Source organism: Mesoplodon mirus (genome assembly GCF_964341445.2).
Source record: "Mesoplodon mirus genome assembly, chromosome: 4".
NCBI classification, from domain to species: domain Eukaryota; kingdom Metazoa; phylum Chordata; class Mammalia; order Artiodactyla; family Ziphiidae; genus Mesoplodon; species Mesoplodon mirus.
In genome coordinates this window covers 5697931-5718334 of record NC_138979.1, presented here as the reverse complement: position 1 = coordinate 5718334, position 20404 = coordinate 5697931, and the positions used below count along the sequence as shown (strand labels likewise).

General features: G+C 42.4%; 1 protein-coding gene across 1 annotated transcript in view; it reads right to left on the bottom strand.

The window, feature by feature from the left end:
• The window catches only part of CUBN (cubilin), a 270373-nt gene that overhangs the window by 15046 nt on the left and 234923 nt on the right, over nucleotides 1–20404 (bottom strand). The window contains exon 60 of the mRNA XM_082617071.1: nucleotides 9067–9275. Coding sequence (XP_082473197.1) covers nucleotides 9067–9275 — 209 coding nt within the window. The remainder of the gene's footprint in view (nucleotides 1–9066; nucleotides 9276–20404) is intronic.

The following is a 20404-nucleotide window of genomic DNA, read 5'->3' as shown; positions in this document are numbered from 1 at the left end:
AGCGATCCCGGCACTCCTGCGTCCCGGCTGTTGCGTCTGCAATTCCCTTTGTCTGGAATGCCCTCCTATTTATCCGCCTGGTTTCATTCCCCTCTGTCGCTTTAGGCCTTTACTCAAATACCACTAACTCACTGAAGCCTTCCCTGAACACCCCTATTTAACATGCAAGCTCTCCCAATACGCCCTTTCTCCTTTCCAGCTTCACTTTTTCTCCAGAGCACGTATTACCTTCTACATCATACGTATGTATATATTCGTATATAATTTAATTTACTGTCTTCCCCTCTGAAGAGAATGCAAGTTCCATGAAAGCACAGGCTGCTGTCTGTTCTGTTCACTGCTGGGCCCCCAGTTTTCAGAACAGCGGCACACAAAAGGCACTCAATAAATATCTAAGGAATGAAAAAGTGCCTTGATTCCTGTCTCCCGCTACCCACGCCCCCAAGCCTGCTCTCCCCAAGTCGTCTTTGTGTCAGTAAAGGGCTCCAGCCTGACACCTCAGCCACCCTGACTCCTCCCTGTCTTCCCGACCCCGTGTCTACCTTGCTCCACCTTCCACATCTATCCCAAGGGTTCCATGTCCACTGCTCCCACGGTGCTCCTTCACCTGTGTTGTTGTAACATTTCCTGACAGCTCTGGTTCCACAGAGCATTCTCCACCGAGCTGCCTGAACATTTGCAAGCTTAGAGTAGAATATGCTCCTGCTTGGCCGACAATATCCCCACGGATCCCCACTGCATCTGAAGTAAAACTCCACCCTCTCTACCGTGGTCTACAAGCCCCTCTCTGGTCTGGCCTGGGCCGCTCTTGGCCGTCGCCCCCTCCCCAGATTCCTGTAACACCCCCCACCCCCCAGGCCCTGACAAGTCTCTCTGAGCGGCCCCTCCTGCCAGGAGCTCTCTGCTCAGCCCTTGGACCACCCACTCCTCATCACGGGGTCTCAGCTCAGACATCTCCTCAGAGAGCCCAACCCTATCTAATGGGCGCTTCCCCAATATCTTCTTTTTTCCTACGACGATTAAAACGCACCTTATTTATTACTTATTGCTTATTTACCTCTTCTGGTCTCTCACCCATCAAGCATGTAATTCCCACGGGCAGGGGACTTTGATTATTCACTGTGTGTCGCCAGCACCCAGAGCAATTCCCAGGCACAAGAGCCTTCAGCAAATGTCCAATGAAGTAGAGAGTGCTTGGATTTCTCTCAAACACATTACTAGAAAACAAAGTGTTGGGACTTCCCTAGGGGTGCACTGGTTAAGGATCTGCCTGCCCATGCAAGGGACGCAGGTTCGAGCCCTGGTCCAGGAAGATCCCACATGCCGCAGAGCAACTAAGCCCATGCGCCACAACTACTGAGCCTGCGCTCTAGAGCCCACGAGCCACAACTACTGAGCCCATGCGCCTAGAGCCCGTGCTCTGCAACAAGAGAAGCCAGTGCAATGAGAAGCCCGTGTACCGCAACGAAGAGTAGCCTCTGCTCACTGTAGATAGAAAAAGCCCACACGCAGCAACGAAGACCCAACGCAGCCAAAAATAAATAAATAAATAAATAAATAAAAGACTTGACCTTTAAAAAAAAAACAAAACTCTAACATCAAATTTTCAAAACAAACAAAAGTGTTCTCCACCTGAGTCATCTCTATTGCATTGCTGAAACAAGTATCTGTGTGTCTATCCAAATACTGAATTTATAACAGAACCATGGTGTGTTATAAACCTCAGCATAGCCATTACCACTGATGTTATTTTTAAATGCTGGGAATACATAAAATAGAAATGGTTAAAAACCGTCAAGTCAAAATAAACACAAAAATAAATTTACCACTAGGTGGCACTGTTTCTCCTGCTTAAACGATCGTAGTAAAATTTTAAAGCCAAAAGAAACCGGAGAGTTGAGTGATCTAATCCCCTCATTTTATAGAAGAGCAGATATGCCAAGTTTTAGGTAATGTACCTTTCCTGGTAAACAAGTTAAAATTTTATTGTAACCATTGCTGCCTTTATAATCACGTTATATTGGCAAGCATTTTTATTCTAGGTACTGTGTGCCAGGCCTCCAAGCAAGGCTCTGTGTATACAGGGATGCATAAAGCATTTTCCAGACACTCATTTGACTCACAAATAATGAAAGGGAGAGATTCATAAATTAAATATATGTGTGTGTGAATTATACATAAAATAGAGAAACATAAGTGCTACAGGAGAAGAATTCAATGTATCAGGGTAGCCCAGATGATCGAGCCAGGACAAACCTCACACGGCCATTTGAACTGGTATTTGAAAGTAAGTAGAGACCTTCCAGACCTAGAAGAGAGGAAGGGCATGCCACCCTGATGGACGAGGCATGGAAGGCCACGGAAATAAAAGCGGCCTGGCGTGGGTCAACACCTGCCCACACTGTGACCAACCTGGAGATCAGGGTGAGAGAATAGAGGTGGGATTGGGAAAGTTCACTGGGACAAGACTGACATTTCCCACACTTCACACGAAGGACTTTGTATCTTCTCCTACGTGAGGTGTAAGATCTAATTTGGGTTTTAAATAGGTGACTGGTCAGTACGATGGAAGGAAATTTCCTACATGACCGGCCTCGAGCTGGCGTTTGCATTAGTTCACTCACTGCTACCATAGAATTTCTCCTAATGGAGCTGAAATAGGACAGCTGATGGAGGCTTCTGGCCTCCTGTGTAACCGAGGCCAGGATTTTCTCCCCCTGCTCTCCCATCCCTGAGGCCTCCACCATGACCTTGCGCAGGGTGGCTTTATAGAGAGTGGCAGGAGGAGCCCTAAGCAACGCTGCTGATGAGAAACCCTACACACGCTAGGAGGTAAATGGTGCCAGGACCGGCACCGTCACCAGCAGCTGCGTAGTGCCTTCCGGGAGCACACACTGCTGCCGTGACGGCTTTGGGCCTGGGGCTTGAATTATGTCCTAAGTCTGAAGTCTTGTGGACGCAGATAAGTGCTGAGAGGAATTTTGTGTTTGCTCGGCTTTTAAACCTCTTTAACGGTGACACATATTAGAATCTAGTTAAGGCCCGGAGGGAATTGCACAAATAATCTAGTGGAAGAGAGCCTCTGACTACACCTTCTACCAGACCCTGCCCGTTGCTCAGCCATCAATTGGAGCAGCTAAAGAAAGTAGGGAAGGACATTTGGGGATTTTTATTTCTATGAACTTTTAATGCATGAAAGCAATAGGCTTTGATATTGGGCTTTAATTCTTTTTAAATTTAACTCCAGGGCTTCCCTGGTGGCGCAGTGGTTGTGAGTCCGCCTGCCGATGCAGGGGACACGGGTTAGAGCCCTGGCCTGGGAGGATCCCACATGCCGCGGAGCAACTAGGCCCGTGAGCCACAACTACTGAGCCTGCGCGTCTGGAGCCTGTGCTCCGCCACAAGAGAGGCCACGACAGTGAGAGGCCCGCGCACCGCGATGAAGAGCGGCTCCCGCTCGCCGCAACTAGAGAAAGCCCTCGCACAGAAACGAAGACCCAACACAGCCAAAAATAAATTAATTAATTAATCTTTTAAAAAAATTTAACTCCATAATTTTAGACATTAGTTTCCTCAGGACTTTATCGTTTAACATTTCCCTGGAAATGTGATAATGGGAGAATTCTGATAGTCTTATTTGAAGCATCTCTACATTGCATCTCAGAGTATCTTCATGAATTCTTTGATTGTACTGTGGGACCTCTGACAGGGTCCGCTGGACAACAGGCCTGGGCATAATTTGGGATGAGAATGAGAGTAGAGAGTGATTTTTTAGGTTTGAGGTTGAACTCTGATCCTTTACAGAAACTTTTGGGGAAAATGTTTTATTGCTGCCAGTGATCTCAGGAAGATCCACTAAGGGGCAATGACGAGAATCACCTCTGACTGCAGGAATTTTTTTTTTTTTTTTTTTTTTTGCGGTACGCGGGCCTCTCACTGTTGTGGCCTCTCCCGCTGCGGAGCACAGGCTCCGGATGCGCAGGTCCAGCGGCCATGGCTCACGGGCCCAGCCACTCTGTGGCATGCGGGATCCTCCCGGACCAGGGCACAAACCCGCGTCCCCTGAATCGGCAGGCGGACTCTCAACCACTGCACCACCAGGGAAGCCCAGGAATTTTTATATAACAATAAAAAGTAGTATTATCATATGAAATCATTCATATTATTAATATAATTATTATGTAATCTCAATGTTCTTTTCCGGTGTCTGGCATACAGTAGATGCTCAAGTTAACATTTATCGAAAGAATGAACAGTAGGTACTACCTCATAAGGATGGGGACCTGACGCCTCCATAACTGCTGACGCCTCCCCAGAGACGGACAGCCCTCCTCCCACGGCTGATCACAGACTGAATGGTTAAGCTCAGTGGGTTAAGATAGAGGTTTTCCATGGGAACAGTACCATCCCCTAGGGGGTGTTTTGCACAAGTGTGGTGTTTTGGGCTCATCACAATAGTTTGAGGCTATAGCTGGCGTTTAGCATTTAGAAGCCATGCTGCGGAATCCCATCAAAATTCAAGATGCGTCTGCAAAGTGAAGATTTATTCTAGGTCCTACATACCTATGAATGTCCCACCAGACATGTGTGTAATAAAACTGTTTAAAATTCTTTATCCCAGGACCTAAGCCCATTCTGTATATAAACACAAAAATATTTTGCACAGTTTTAATATATACCAAATTTCCAAGAAGGCAATTATTGCATAAGTTGAGGGAAGTCTGTAGTTTGTTCTGTTTAGAACCATTTGATTTGAGTCTTCCACCATTCTGGAAATTCATATTGTGGATGGGCGCTGCTATTGGCATTTAAGTTGCAAACAGAGCTACCCCATATCACTTTTTTTTTTTTTTTTTGTGGTACGTGGGCCTCTCACTGTTCTGGCCTCTCCCGTTGCGGAGCACAGGCTCCAGACACGCAGGCTCCACGGCCATGGCTCACGGGCCCAGCCGCTCCGCGGCATGTGGGATCTTCCCAGACCGGGGCACGAACCCATGTCCCCTGCATCGGCAGGCAGACTCTCAACCACGGCGCCACCAGGGAAGCCCCCCAATATCACTTTAAATGTATGCCTATGCATTGCCACAAGTCCACATATTAGAAGAATCTGACTACTTTATCTAGTGACTTAGCATAGCTCTATCAGAGCATTTACATACTGAATGAAATACACACTATTCTATAGGCTTTCCTTTTATCTCTCCTTTACGTTGTATTTAGCATAATTATAAATTGAAATTATGTCTATGGCTAGGCTATGGCCTAGATGACCTTTCACTTCAGATGGTCAAAGAATCATTAGACAGTACTGGCTATTCCAAGGAGCACTGCTTGCATGGAGAAAAAGCTGGGCAGTGCTAGGAAGGAGGCGCCTCCTTTCTGCCAGCTCCCACGTCTGCTGGCAGAGCAACATCGGTTACGGTCCTGGTTGGGAGCCCCCGCTGCTGCTTCACTCACTGTGCTCCACAGAGGAACGACTGAACTGCGGGGCATACGGCAGGCAGCTCCCGCCCCTCCTGACCCCCTTCCCCCCGGTGGCCAGTCTCCCACACCCCACAGGAAGCATATGCGTTCGTACTGTTCCTCTGAAACCCAGCTCAGCCATCCATCCAGTAAGCCCTTCTGAACTTCAGAGTAACATCACTCATACCCTCTTCTGCTCTACGTTTCTGTGTCGTTCATGTTTATTGGCTTTGTCATGTTGTCAGTCTCATCCACTTACAGCTCCGTGAGGAAACTTATCTCACAATGCCTGGCATATAATCATATCACGTGACTCTTCATGGAATGGATGTGATGTCCATTTCAACAGCAGTTGCTCAGTGAAATACACAATTCCCTATTTACCGCATTTATCTTTTTGTTGTTGTTTCTTGTTTTTGTTTTTTGGCCACACTGCACGGCTTGCAGGATCTTAGTTCCCTGACCAATGATTGAACCCAGGCCCTCAGCAGTGAGAGCACTGAGTCCTAACCACTGGACCACCAGGGAATTTCCCTACTGCAGTTATCTTAACAGCTTTCCAAGTCAACCCTTTCAAAAACAATAATGATACAATTACCAATGAATAATGGACTTGGCATGTTTTCACCTGTATATCTACCTACAGAATTAAATTAACTTTTCTAAAAAGTGATTTGATTATAATCTCTAAGAAACAGTCTCAAATGAGTCAACTGTCCCATTTATCACAGAGAATCTCTTTAATAAAGGTACCTCCCGGCCTCACATTTCAAGAACTGCTCGGTGATCTGCCAGTTTAGTATAAGCTGGAGAAGTTGCCAACTGAGGGAAACTGCTTTCCCAAAAAGGAAAACAAAAGCAGATCTGAACAGAATTTCTTTTTGAAAAAAGGACATTTTATATTGAAGCTAGAGGATAACTCCTTGTTTTCAATATTGCTATGTCTATCCTAAATAGCTTGAGGACATTTAGAAAATTAATGGTTCTTTTATTTATTTTTTTAATGTTTTTTGGCCACCCAACGTGGCTTGTGGGATTTTAGTTAGCTCCCCCATCAGGGATCGAAACCGGGCCCTTAGCAGTGAGAGCGTAGAGTCTGAACCACTGGACTGCCAGGGAACTCCCAATAGCTCTTTTGATTATCTTATCAAATCACACATAGAAATGAATCTTGAAAATAAATCCAATCAGCCCTCCTCCTGGCAGGACCATATTCTAAACATCCCACATGAATTTGTACTTATAATAATGTATATCTAACTTAATTATTCATCATATTTTTTAAAAAGGAGACTCTATAGCCCTCATACCCATCTGGAATTACCCAAAGGGGGGAAAAAAGAAAGAAATTTATTTACAAACTATATGTCAGGCACAGTGCTGAATACTCTTTATGCTCAAAACAGCCTTGCAAGACAGGTACGGTTATGTGAATTTTTGTTTGTTTGTCCAGTAGACGAAGTGATGCGGAATCAGGGAGTAGGGAAATTTGTCAGGTGGCACAGCTGGGTTTGAGTCCATATTATCTGCCTCAAAAGCCTGTTACTCTTCTGTAAAATCAGGGTAGTGCTCAAATAGTCTTGAATCTCAGCTCACTGCTGCTCTGGCCCCTTTGGTCTCATTTCAGACCAGAAGAACTCAACCCGAACGGACATTTCTTGTTATCTACAGTCTTTCGTGAACTGCCTCTGATCTGGCTTCTGTGCCAATACTTTATTTAAATGGTTGTCATCCTATCTAATGAGTTTTTTCTTTATCTTCACCTTTCTTGGCTTCTGATTTACAATTTAATAGCACTGACCGTACATCCTTGGCAAAGACTTTTCTCCCTCGCCTTCCGTGATAACTGCATTATTCCTGGTTTGTCCATGTCTTCCATGACGCGTCTGTCTCTCCTCCTGCCTGCTTTGTCTTCTCTGGCTGCCTCACGCTGTACCTTTCCTTTTGCTGAGCGGGAGCCAGGCTTTCCAGCGCCATGCAGCCTCTCTCAAAGACAGCATCTCTCTCCTGATAGAAGAAATGCCCTTTTGCTGCCTCCTGTCTGGGCTGCTGTCTTCATGCTGGGGCTCCATTCTCTGCCCCCGGGGAAATTTCACTTGTCTGCTTTGCTGTCACCCAGACTGAACCAATACTTACAAATCCATGGCCTCCTCCTAAGACTACTAACATTCTCAGGCCCCGACCAGGGTTGGAACCCATGCCCCCTGCAGTGGAAGGGTGGAATCCTAACCACTGGACCGCCCGCCAGGGAAGCCCCAGTACTGATATTCTTTTGGGCTTCCCAGCTTGGTTCTTTTCACAGTGAAAATGTAAGACAGCCTATATGTAATGAAGGGCTCAAATGTGTATTTTGTCTATGACTTTTCCTTCTCTTTCTTTTAAAACCAATTTCTGTAAAATTTCAGATAATTTTTGAACTTCAAAGTTTCTCTCACACCAAGGTTGTCATCTGCACCGTCTCTGTACCCTTCTCACCTAACGGCAACTTCCTTCTGGGGTCGTAACCCCAGAGTCACCCCCGACCATCCACCCAGAATGCTGATTGCAGAGTCATCTTTCTTACGTCCTGCTCTCAACTTACCACTCAGTGGAAAACCTGCAACCACTCCTTATTTCCAACTGCCTAAAAGCTAAGTGCCATGAGCTTGACTTTCAAGATCCTTTGCAGTCTGGATATTTCTCCACTCAGGCAGTCTTACTTCTTCCGCTTTCACAATATTCTGCTCTGATAAAGCCAGCCTCTTCACTCTTTCAACTTCAATGCCTTTTTTGTATGTTCGCCTTGCTTAGAATGCCCTTCCTCCCAGCTTGAATAAGTGCCCCCTCATTCTGTGAAGTCTTTCTTGTTCATAGCAGATCATCATGAATCATCCTCCCTTTTAAACTTGCACATGGCTTCAAGCCTATGCCCAATGCACTTGAATATTGACTCTCCTGAACTACCTAGTGTTGATTTGCATGTGGCATCCCTTAATTCTGCAATCAAATTTAAGCTCCTTGTGAGCGGAAGTACTGCTTTACTTGATGTTTTCCCCGAAGAGTGCAGTAGTCTACATTGATTGATGCTACTTAGCACTTTTAATCTGAATGCGTATAGCCTGATGGATACAATGATTTAATATTAAAGAGTCATTTAAAAATTGAAAATTTTCTTGATTTACTTCTAATGGGACTTCAGAACTAAGGTATTTTTCACATCTAAAAGTAATATAAGTAAATATACAAACTTTGAAAATAAAGTAAGGAGTGATGATTTGCATACAGACACTGTCATTTATTTTAGACTTTGCCAAAGATCCTTTGAGTATCTCTTTCCACACAACCTATCTTCCCATAGATCATCTCTCGACAAGGCTTGGAGGAACAGTAAATCTTAAAGCTAATGTTAGAAGCTGCACAAAAATTTTGAGTCATTTGTATTAAAGATTATTTTGATGTGAAGATAGAGCATCTGCAATATTATACGCTATGTCATTGAAGAAAAGGTCATTTTAAAAATTATCAGCACTCACAACTTTCAGGACTTCCTGTGTGGTATAAACTGGAATACACCATGAAAAAGTCTGTATTAGAAGACTCTGTGAAGAAACATAATAGCCTTACCTTGACATAATCATAAATGCATCTTTGCAAACTAGTTGCTGCCTCCAGAGCAAATGTGTTGAAGGTGAGTCTAATTAGTTTGTTTACAGGGGCGGTCATGAACCATATGCAGTTTAAATTCTTGTCGTATCTTCCATTCGAATCAGAATCAGGAGAGGCAAAGGTATGATCTGAACCTGTCAGATAACCACCACATCCTTGCTGAGGCCCTGTGTTAAAAAAAAAAAAAAAAAAAGACACATCACGATGCAGAGCAAACAGAATGGAACTGAAATTTTATGAGGAGGGTTTTTCAAAATCATATCGTTTCTTCTTTCTGTCACACTTTGAGGAACGTTATCAGACCGCGCCCTGGGCTCCTCCGAGCTTATGCAAGTGTGGTGCCCCTCACCTTAGTTTCTTCTCTATTATTTCCTCTTCAACCACCAATCCATCAATCTCTACCAGCTCACATCTAGTTGCCTAGAAAAGTGGGTACACAGATAGGGTTCTATATGCATTTTTGGAACTCTTGATGTGATTTATTGGAGCTTTTCCTATTCTTGAAAAATCCAATTTTGTACAAAATAAAGTATTTTGCATAACAAAACTGATGGAAACTGTGAACCCGTTTTACCTTTAGGTTCTGCTTTTATGAACACTGTCAGACTGAAAACTGAATTTAAGAAGACTTTACCCAACATCCCAAGAAAACTGGCTCTCAACAAATCTTTTATTTAAATAATCTGGTAGAAAGAGGCTGAGAGGCATATAACACTACAATTCACTTTATATTGAACTGTACTCTATATTTGAATTTTTTCTTTTCCAAAAATAAGGGGAAGCTGAAGAAGAGGAACTTTATTGGAGAAAAATATCTACTTTGAAATGAAAACTCTGAAATTCGGAATAAAAATACGAAAGAGAGATAAAGAATACTCTCACTACTCAACTATGAAAAAAAATATGGCACAAACTCCTCAGACCACGGGATTTAGTTTCTTCCACTCCACAGCCTAAGGTGATGCCTTGGTAAGGAAGAAAAACTTTACTGACAATCTCGAAAGATATACATGAGGATGAATTAAGCTCAGAACAGCCCTGGTAGGAACAGAGATGAAATAGGCGTTCAAAAGAGTATTCATAAAGCTTGCATTCTACACAAATGTGCGTCATTACAGGTTCCGCAGTTAAATTCACAGTCTCATTCCATTTACTTGATCTGTTAAAAGTGAAAGGGTTGCTTTCAACATTAGGGGGCGCTATGATTCAGGACTTCGCTCTTGGCAGGAAAGGCAAACAATGGCTGCCGACCTCGGATGCAAAGGATATCAAATGCGTGGAGCGTTTTCCAGGATAGCCTTACTCAGGAGGTCAGGCTACCCTGTCATAGCTTCTAAGTCAAGTAAAACTACAGAGTATTTGCACAGTCCGATGTTTCCTGGAGTTGAAATGCTTCCGAAGGCCCAGTCCCTGATATGTCCATAGATGGCATCTAGAACAAAATTATTCTGAAACCAAAGCAATGCTCAACCACCACTTAAGCTTATTGACATGCCTAGCAGGGAAGAACAATTACTCAGGGTATTAATGAATTGAGAAAATTATTTATCTATTAAATATTGCCAAGGGAATATATTCAGTATTTTTTAAATAAATTTTTATTGGAGTATAGTTGATTTGCAATGTTGTGTTCGTTTCTGCTGTACAGCAAAGTGAATCAGTTATACATATCCACATATCCACTCTTTTTTAGATTCTGTTCCAATATAGGTCATTAACAAGTATTGAGTAGAGTTCCCTGTGCTATACAGTAGGTTCTCACTAGTTATCTATTTTTATATTTAGTACTGAGATGGGAGAAGATGAATGGTAGTCCAATAGCAATGATAAGTCATAGATCAACATTAATGATACAACTTAGAAAATGATAGGTGCCATAAAAGAGGCAGGAAAAGCCTTGTGAGTTTTGCAAGAAAGGGAGATTATTACTTCAGGCTAAGAGGATCTAGAATGTTCAAGGCGGAGGTGACAGTTGATCTGCATCTTAAGGATAAATAGGACAAGACCATGTAGACTTGCCTGGTATTGGCAAGTCCAGGTTGAAAGACCTCGTAACCAAAGGTTACGTGGACAAGAATTTACATGTATAGAATTTGACCTTTAGACTTTATTCTCTGGGTAATAGGGATCCACTAGAAAGGTTTTTGATCAGAGGAGAGGTAGGGTCAGAATGAATGCACTTTCTCGTCAAGTCTGACCTAGAGATGCATCTGGTGGTCACGTTTACACATAAGGGAGGGCCTGGAGGAGATGAAGCCAGGCCCAAGGACACCGCTGTGGTCCAGGCTGGCGGAGGCAAGGGGCAGTGCAGAGCTGGAGGTCTGCACGTAGGAAAACCAGACCACTGGGCTTTCTACTACTAACGCAGCAGCTGCAAAAACTAAATGCTATTTTTAAAAATTCAAGCTATATATTTTACCACCCCTTGCTTATTAATTGTTGCTCATAAGTTAATAAGGGCAGAATGACAATTGTACTGGGCACCGAGTGCCATTATACACACGTACTAGACGAGACTACTGCTGCGGCTACTACTGCCCCTAATGCCCTAAGACAGAGACACCCTCCGTTCAGGAAGCCCAGAGCAAGCATCCGCAGGTCGCTGGTGTGCACTGGCATAGACTGAGCGGGACACTGCACGGTTCCTAACGTTTCAGCATCTCTCTTTGCAGGGCCCTAGAATGGACAGAGTACAGTAAGCCCCTACATACGAGCCTTCAAGTTGCGAACTTCCAAAGATGCGAACGTGCACTCCATCCACGTCAGGCGTGAGTGAAGTGGCAGCTGGCCCTCCGTCTCCTACTGCTGCGATCCTTCAGCTCTACCATCTCCCACCTCCTCTCCCTCCTCCAGTCAGTAACTCTTCTTGCCTGTTCACTCGATGCCAGCCCCTGGACGACAGCTGTTGTGCTGTACTACTGTCCTTTTCAAGGGACTGTACTGTAAGAGTAAAGAAGTTGCATTTTTGTGGGGTTTTTTTAATGTATTATTTGTGTGAAAAGTATTATAAACCTATTACAGTACAGTACTATATAGCTGATTGTGTTAGTTGGGTACCTAGGCTCACTTTGTTGGACTTACAAACAAATTGGACTTACAAATGCATTCTCGGAACAGAGCTCATTCATATGTAGGGGACTTAGCTGTATATTTTCTGTCACTTGATGTTAGGTTTCACCATATGACTTGCTTGAGACAATGGAATAGTAATGGTCATGGAATAGGAAGAGGCCTTAAATGTGCTTATGTTTTTCGGCTTGGAGTTTTGTCCTCCTGTGATCCACCAAGAGCTCACACCCTGGGTACCTGCGTGGAGAGCAGACCTGACTCCAGGCTATACGGTAGGCCAAGCACAGTCAAACTGCATCCTGGAACAGGCAGGCAAACTGGCCTGCTGACCCATAAGTGATAAAAATAATATTCCAGGTCTAAGCCACTGCATTTTGGATCGTTTGTTATACAGCATTATTGTGGCAATAGTTGACAAATACAAAAATAGCTTTTTTGAAGTATCAAACTATTAAAAAAAAAAAAAAAAAAAGGAGAACTAAAAGTATCATCAGATAGTCCTGGCTAAAATAGTCAAATAACTGAAGTAAATATAACATTATATGAGTGAATTATACAACTCATATTCTATATGAATAATATTATATGAATAAATAGTCAAATAAAAGATGTCCATGTCCATCTCTGGACAACCGCTACTTGGACAGATGGTGGCTGGCTAGCTGTACTTTCAGATAACAATCGGCCTGACTTCAGGCATTTTCCTGTTCCCCAGTGAGCCAGCTAGGGCTTCAGGCTGTAGTTGAATGTAGTTGAAGGAAGCAGCACTGAAGCACAGGAAACAGAACACAAATGCAGTTAAGCCTGGTTCCTTAGGGAAATGGGAGTTCCATAATCCTTTCTTTGAGTAAATCTTGCTGTGATTTTCAAAGCTACAGTAGACAACTGCCCTAAAGCAGTGAATTCATTTAAAAAGTTCAACTAAGCTTCAGATGAATATGTCTTGTCTTTTTTTTGCTAAAAGTGAATTGGAGTTATTATTCTCTACTCCCTAACCTTAAACATGCACCACCTTTTAAGTATCATATTTATATCTGCAAGAAAAAAATTTCTTAATGGCTTTTGTAACCTGAGTTATGTTTTTCTGTTTGTTTTCAGTAATTTCCCTCAATTTGCCTCACTTTAGACATCCTAATTTAAGACCCAGCCTAATTTAACTTAGAATGTGTACTTAGTCTGGTAATATTTGGGAAGCATAAAACTGAAATACTAAAAGAAAGGTAATTTCAGCAGTTAATCAGTAGCTATAGTTACAAGTAAAAGAGCAATGCAATGCATAAAGAACTCAGGATAAGGAAAATTATATAATTAACTTTTAATTTGTTTTGCATTATTTTGGTATTACTGAAAACACCCTATGTATGCATTAATAGTCTTATGGCGTTTCATGAAAATCATTCTCATCAACTTTGAAATTTTAAAAATGACTTATTAAGCAATGTATATGATATAATCATGTCAACTGATGCAAGAAGAGGATTTGACAAAATCCAACACACATCATGACATAAACTCTCAGCAAACTAGGAATAGAAGGGAATTTTCTCAACTTGATAAAGAGCATCTACAAAAACCATATAGCTAACATGATACTTAATGGTGAAAAACTAAATGCTTTCCTCCTAAGGTTAGGAATAAGGCATGGATATTTTTCTCACCACTCGTATTCAACAAAGTATTGGAAACTCTTGCATTGTAATAGACAAGAACAAAAATACAGACTGGAGAGGAAGGAATAAAGTTGCCACTATCTGCAGATGCAGAAAATCCCACGGAATCTACATAAAAATTCCTAGATTAACAAATGAGTTCAGCAAGAACTCAGGATAGAAGAACAAGGCACAAAAATCAATCACATTTCTATAAACTAACAATGCACATGTGGAAACCAAAGCTAAAAATACAATTGCTCTAAAGAAAATAAAATACTTAGGTATACACTTACTGAAATGTATACAGAACTTGTGTGCTGAAAATTACAAAGTGATGAAAGAAATTAAAGACCTAAATAAATGGTGAGACATATGTATTCATGGACTGGAAGACTCAGCCCAGTAAAGATGTCAGTTATTTCCCAAATGATGCATAGCTTTAATTGTAATTCCTACCAAAGCCCCAGCAAGATTTTTCTGTTGACATAAAAAAGCTTATTTTAAAACTGGGGTACGTCAAGACAACAGAATATTATTCAGGGCCAGAAAATGAACTATCAAGCCATGAAAAGACATGGGAGCAAGTCAGTGCATATTACTAAGTGAAAGAAGCCAATGTGAAAAGGCTACATACTGTACAATTCCAACTAGATGACATTCTAGAAAAGGCAAAACTAATGAGACAGTGAAAGAATCACTGGTCGCCAGGGGTTGGGGGGAGAGGGAGGGAGGCATGAACAGCCAGAGCACAGAGGATTTTTAGGGCAGTGAAAATACTCTGTAAGATACCATAATGATGGATACATGTCATTACACGTTTGTCCAAATCCATTGAATGTACAACACCAGGAGTGAACTGTGACTCAAACTATGGCTGTTGGGTGGTTATGATGCTTCACTGAACATCATCAGTTGTAACAAATGTCTCACTCTGGTGGGGATGTGGTCAACGGTGGAGGCTGTGCACGTGAGTGGCGAGGGCATAAGGGGAATCTCTGTACCTTCCCCTCAATTTTGCTATAAATCTAAAACTGCTGTAAAAAATAAAGTCTTAATAAAAACCAACCAACCAAAACAAAACAAACAAACAACTTATTTTAAAATGTACATAGAAAGTCACAGGCTCTTGAATAGTTAAAACAATCTTGACAAAGAAGAATAAACTGGAAAGGATCAATCTACCTATTACTATACAGCTGTAGTAATCCAGATAGTATGATATTCGTGGAGTGTTAGACAAACAGATCAATGGAAAAGAATAAAGAGCCCAGAAATATGTCCACACAAATATGTCCAAGTGATTATTTAGAAAATTGCAAAAGCAATTCAATGGAGGAAGGATAGTCTTTCAACAAATGGTGATAGAGAAATTGGACATCCAGGGGCAAAAATTAGGTCCAACCTAAACCTCAGACCTTGAACAAAAATTAGCTCAAAATGGATCGTAAACATAAATGAAAAATGTAAAACCATAAAACTTTTAGAAGAAATCAAAGTAGAAAATCTTTGAGACCTCAGGATAGGTAGAGTTCTTAGCCTTGTTATCAAAACACTATACATAAAAGGAGAAACTGATATGCTGGACTTCATCAAAATTAAAAACTTTTGTTCTAAGAAAGGCCCTGTTAAGAGGACAGAAAGCTAAGCTATGGACTGGGAGAAAATATTTGCAGACCATGTACCTGAGGAAGGACTACTACTGAGAATATATGAAGAACTCTCAAAACCCAATAGTGGAAAAACAAGTAATCTAATTAAAAAATGGGGAAAAATTATGAACATATATTTCACCAAAGAGGATATACATATGACCAAAAAAACACATCAAAATTGTTCACCATTAGGGAAATGTAAATTAAAACCATAATGAGATATGAATACATTTCTATCAGAATGGCTAAAATACACACACACACACACACACAAACACATGTGATAGCTCATTGTAGAATACCGCACTCCACAATGGAATGACCAGGGTGAGGGTGTCCCAAGCGTGGATAGCACAGAAAGTACTCCATAAGGACTTTCTAACCAAGATGATAGAACACAGGTGACAATGAAATAGCATCTTAAAGTGCTGAATGGAAATAATTGCCAAACTAGAATTCTGTATTCAGAGAAAAAAATCCCACAAAATTTAAGACAGAATAAAGCCATTTTCAGAAAAACAAAAACCAAAAGACATTTTTACTAAAAGATTTGTAATAAATTAATTAAAAAAAAACACTACAGGGAGTTCTTCAAAAAGAAATAAACTGATCTCAGATGGAAGCACAGAAATTCAGGAAGAAGAAGAACAGCAATGGTAAATATACATAATTACTAACTGAAACAATAAAAACATTGTATATGCTTAAAACATGTAGAATTTAAATAATTGATATTAACAGCACAGAAGACAGGAAGTGGATTCATGGAGTTAAAATGTTGCATTTATCATGATATGTAAAAGGACTAGTTTTAAATTAGATTCTAATGAGTCAAGGGTGAATGTTACAACCCCTAAGGTAGTAACTCAGAGTAACCGAATATATAAGTAATGATTTTTATTTATTTGTTTTTGTTTTCTTTATTCAAGACCCATTTATTCTCTAGCTCTGCCCACAGGGAGACACCCTCCCTGAAAAGGCGTTCAATCCTTCCCTTCACTTTAACACTTGTGCTGAAAACACGTGTTCCAAGGTTTCAGCTACGAGGTCCACATTCTTAAAGCCCTGATTCTTAAACCTCATCTAGATTTCTCCCCTTGGATGGCGGGAGATGACCCAACCACAGCGAAGAACAGCTCAGGACTGGGGGCTCTGCTCGCCCAGAAGACCTTTCAGCTCCCCTGAGCCCACCCCCACCCCCCCCACCCCACCCCCCCGCTGGAGCCAGGATTAGGGCCCTGAGACGAGGGCCGCCTGCTGGGCTGCCGCCACCTCGGGCCCTCTTCCCTAGGCTGGCTGTCCCCGCTAGTTTCCCCGGAGTCTGGGGATTCCAGACGGTCTCAGCTCGCACTTCTGTATTACGCCTGCGGCCTCGGCACTGCTGATCCACGCCAAGGGGGGAAAAGCACACAGAGCTGCCTTTCAACACAGCGACCTTCTACACCAAAGTTATCTGAGAAGCCTGCAGGTTCTCTGCCATCGGAGGACACTCCCAAGTCCACCACTTCCCCGGGCCCCCCACCGCCCTTGCCGGTGGCCTGGACGTGCGTGGCCGCCGTGCCGAGTCGCGCACACCCCGGGCTCCACTCCACTCTCCCGGGGAACTGAGGGCTCAGCGGCAGGACCTGTCCTGAAGCCGGTCCTAGAGTGACAAGAGCCGCACCTGCGGGTCCGTTCCACCGACCAGCCGCCCAGGACCGAGCTGGGCCCACGGACCCGGGTCTGGATTGTGTCGGCTGCTGCTTCTTGCCTGGGTTCACAGGCCAACAGCCAGGGTCCTCCCTTCCCTGCTCGTCACCGCACCAGCGGCTCACTCCTACCTGCTGCCGTCCCTGGCCTGGCCACCTCGGGCTCCCGGGCCAGCCAAGACCCGAGGCGCCAGCAGGCGTCTAGCTGCCAGCAGGCCAGCTCCCCCTTGCACTACAGCTGCCTAGCCGTGTTCTCGAGGCTTCAGGGCCGGCGCCGCCCCTCCCCGGACCCGTGATGCTCCGCGGAGGCGCCGGAGCCTCGCCGCACGCAGGCCAGCACAGGCGACCTCCGCGCCCGCCTGCCCCGCCGCCCGGACAGTAATGATTTTAACAGAGAGTGACAATTGATTAATTCAGAAAAGGCAAAAACACAAAGATGGCTAAAGAATCGTAAGAACATATGGAACAAACAGAAAACAATACAGTGGTCTATTTAAATCCAATAATGTTAGTAATTTTATTAGTAACATGGTCCAATCTCCAACTGAAAGACAAAGCAAAACAAAACCCAAATACATTCTTTGGGGTAGAGAAATGTTGAAAGTGGTGAGATTGACAAATATACCATGAAATGAAAGAAAGCTAGGGAAGCTGTATACTGAATCGGAAAAAGTAGACATTAAAGCAAAAAAAACCCCAAAACAAAAAAAAGAATAACATGAGTCAATTCACCAAATTCACCAGGAAGATATAATAATTTTAAATGTGTATGTGCTATACATTACACTGTCTCTAAGTAAAATAAGACCAGAATTCTAGCCCTGATCTCTCTACCGAGTTGCTATTTTTTTGCGGTACGTGGGCCTCTCACTGTTGTGGCCTCTCCCGTTGCGAAGCACAGGCTCCGGACGCGCAGGCTCAGTAGCCATGGCTCACGGGCCCAGCCACTCCGCGGCATGTGGGATCTTCCCGGACCGGGGCACGAACCTGTGTTCCCTGCATCGGCAGGCGGACTCAACTACTGCGCCACCAGGGAAGCCCCCTGAGCTGCTAATTCTTGCATCTGACTACCTACTGAACATTAGCTGGATGGCTTAAAGGCACCAAATATTCCGCACCAAAACCAAACATTATTATTTTCTCCTGTGAAACCTGGTCCTCTCCTGTAAATTTACATTTAGATAGTGGTATCACAGGATGTTGTCCAGAAACCTTAGGGTCATCATGTTTTCCTTTTCCCTCAATTCATTGTTCAAAGACTACTGTGTCCTCTTGATCCTGTATCTTAAGTGTTTCTCCTTTCAATTTCCTTCTTTATTTTCACACTGTCACTGCTCTCATCCCCTGCCTAAATGATGGCAATACTTTCCCAATTTTTCTCTGGCTAAAATGCTGCCCCTACTTCAAAACATCATCCTCACAGGTGTCAGTATGTGCTTCCTACACCACATCTGATTAGATCATAGGACTCTCCAGCCTCCAAACGATTAACGGTTCCATCTGCAACTGACGCAGAGCCCACCCTGTCCACCTCCTCCTGTCTATCCTGTTTCAGCCCCTACTGCTCTCTACCTGACAACCCAAAGCAGTAGTAACAATGTGCAGGCCAGTCTGTGGCCTCTGATATGGGATATGTCTTTGCAACTTTGCACATGCTTTTTCTTCTCCATAAAATGCCTGCTTTCCCAACAAAGGCCTTCTCAGCCTTCCGAGTGAGTATCATTTATAGCTAAAATTTAGTGCGTGCTAAAAGAGTGTCAGGGAATGTTCTAGTTTAATCTCCCCCACAACCCTATGAGGTAGTTACTATTAGTGGGCCCCTTTTACAGATGAGAAAATCAAGAGGATAAGTAATTGTCCAAGGTCAAACTTGTTGGGACGTGTCAGGGCTGAGTTTGAACCTAGACAGTCTATCCCCAGAGCTTGCGCTACATTTACAAACCACTAACTACAATTCATGGTTCACGTTCCCTGCAGTGCTTTCTCGAACCTTTTTTTCCTGTGTCCTTTTTATTTTACTCAACGCCGAAGTACTTCAGATCGCTTCTGCCTCTGCTGTCCTCTGCACATACTTCTGACAGAAGCATTTATCAGAATTTACAATTATTTGCTGACTATTGAGTAAGCTTCTCAAAAACAGAGATCTTGTTGAATTCGTCTTCGTATCCCCAGAGGAAAGATCACTGCCTGCATAGTAAGCAGCTGGTGAACACTGTTGAATAAGCAATTAAGGAAAGCATAGAAAATATACAGATAGTTCTTACTGGAAGGCTCTTTGCTTTCTAGTCTAAGTTTATAAGGGAATTCTTGGGATTAAATATATTTCTTGATTTATAAAGTTGTTACTATGCGATAAATATTATGTACATGTGCATGTGTATGTATGTCTATATATATGTCTGTATATGTGTATATATATATGTATATATATATGTGTAGACATATATATATATATATATATATATATATATATATATATATACATATATATATACAGGCATAGGACCAAGTTTTTGGTTCTATGTATTAACCTGTTTCAAAGCTAAGTTAGTTGACTTTTGTGGCATATTTGATTGTGAAGAAACAATCAGCAGAACAACAACAAAAATATCACCAAAAGATTTAAAACACTGCCAAAGGGGTAGTTTTTTTTTTTTTTTTTGGTAGGAAAATGCTTGTTTAGCTAAAAATTTGCAATTATAAATGATGTTAGGTCTGTTACTTAAGAAAATCTAATCTCTGAGTGTTGGATTTCAGAAGGCAGAGCAAATCTAAAAATTTGTAAAATTCCAGCACACTATATAGAAGAATGACTTTCTCTCATCATTGACAATTACAAAGTCAAAAGTTAGCAAAAATTAGCAAATGTTCTATTTAGAGAGCAGGATTAATAGCGATGTGCTATTCAATTGTCATAAAATAGGTTGCATTAGAAAAGATATGAAATTCATCAAACCAGAGTATCCAATAGTTTTTAATAATGTAAACAAGGGCATGGAATTGTTTTGTTGTTCTCGTTAATATATTAGGTTGCACATTGTGCTATTGATATTTAAATTTTATGACTCTGGTGGCAGTGTGACTTAGTGGAGACAGATTATTTTCCCAGTTCTGCTCAAGACTTGCTAAGAGACCCTGACAAGTCACTTAATTTCTGTGTGACTCAGTTCCCCAATTTGTAAACTAAAATATATGAGAATGCCAATCAGGATTACAACATAAAAATAAATGCCCA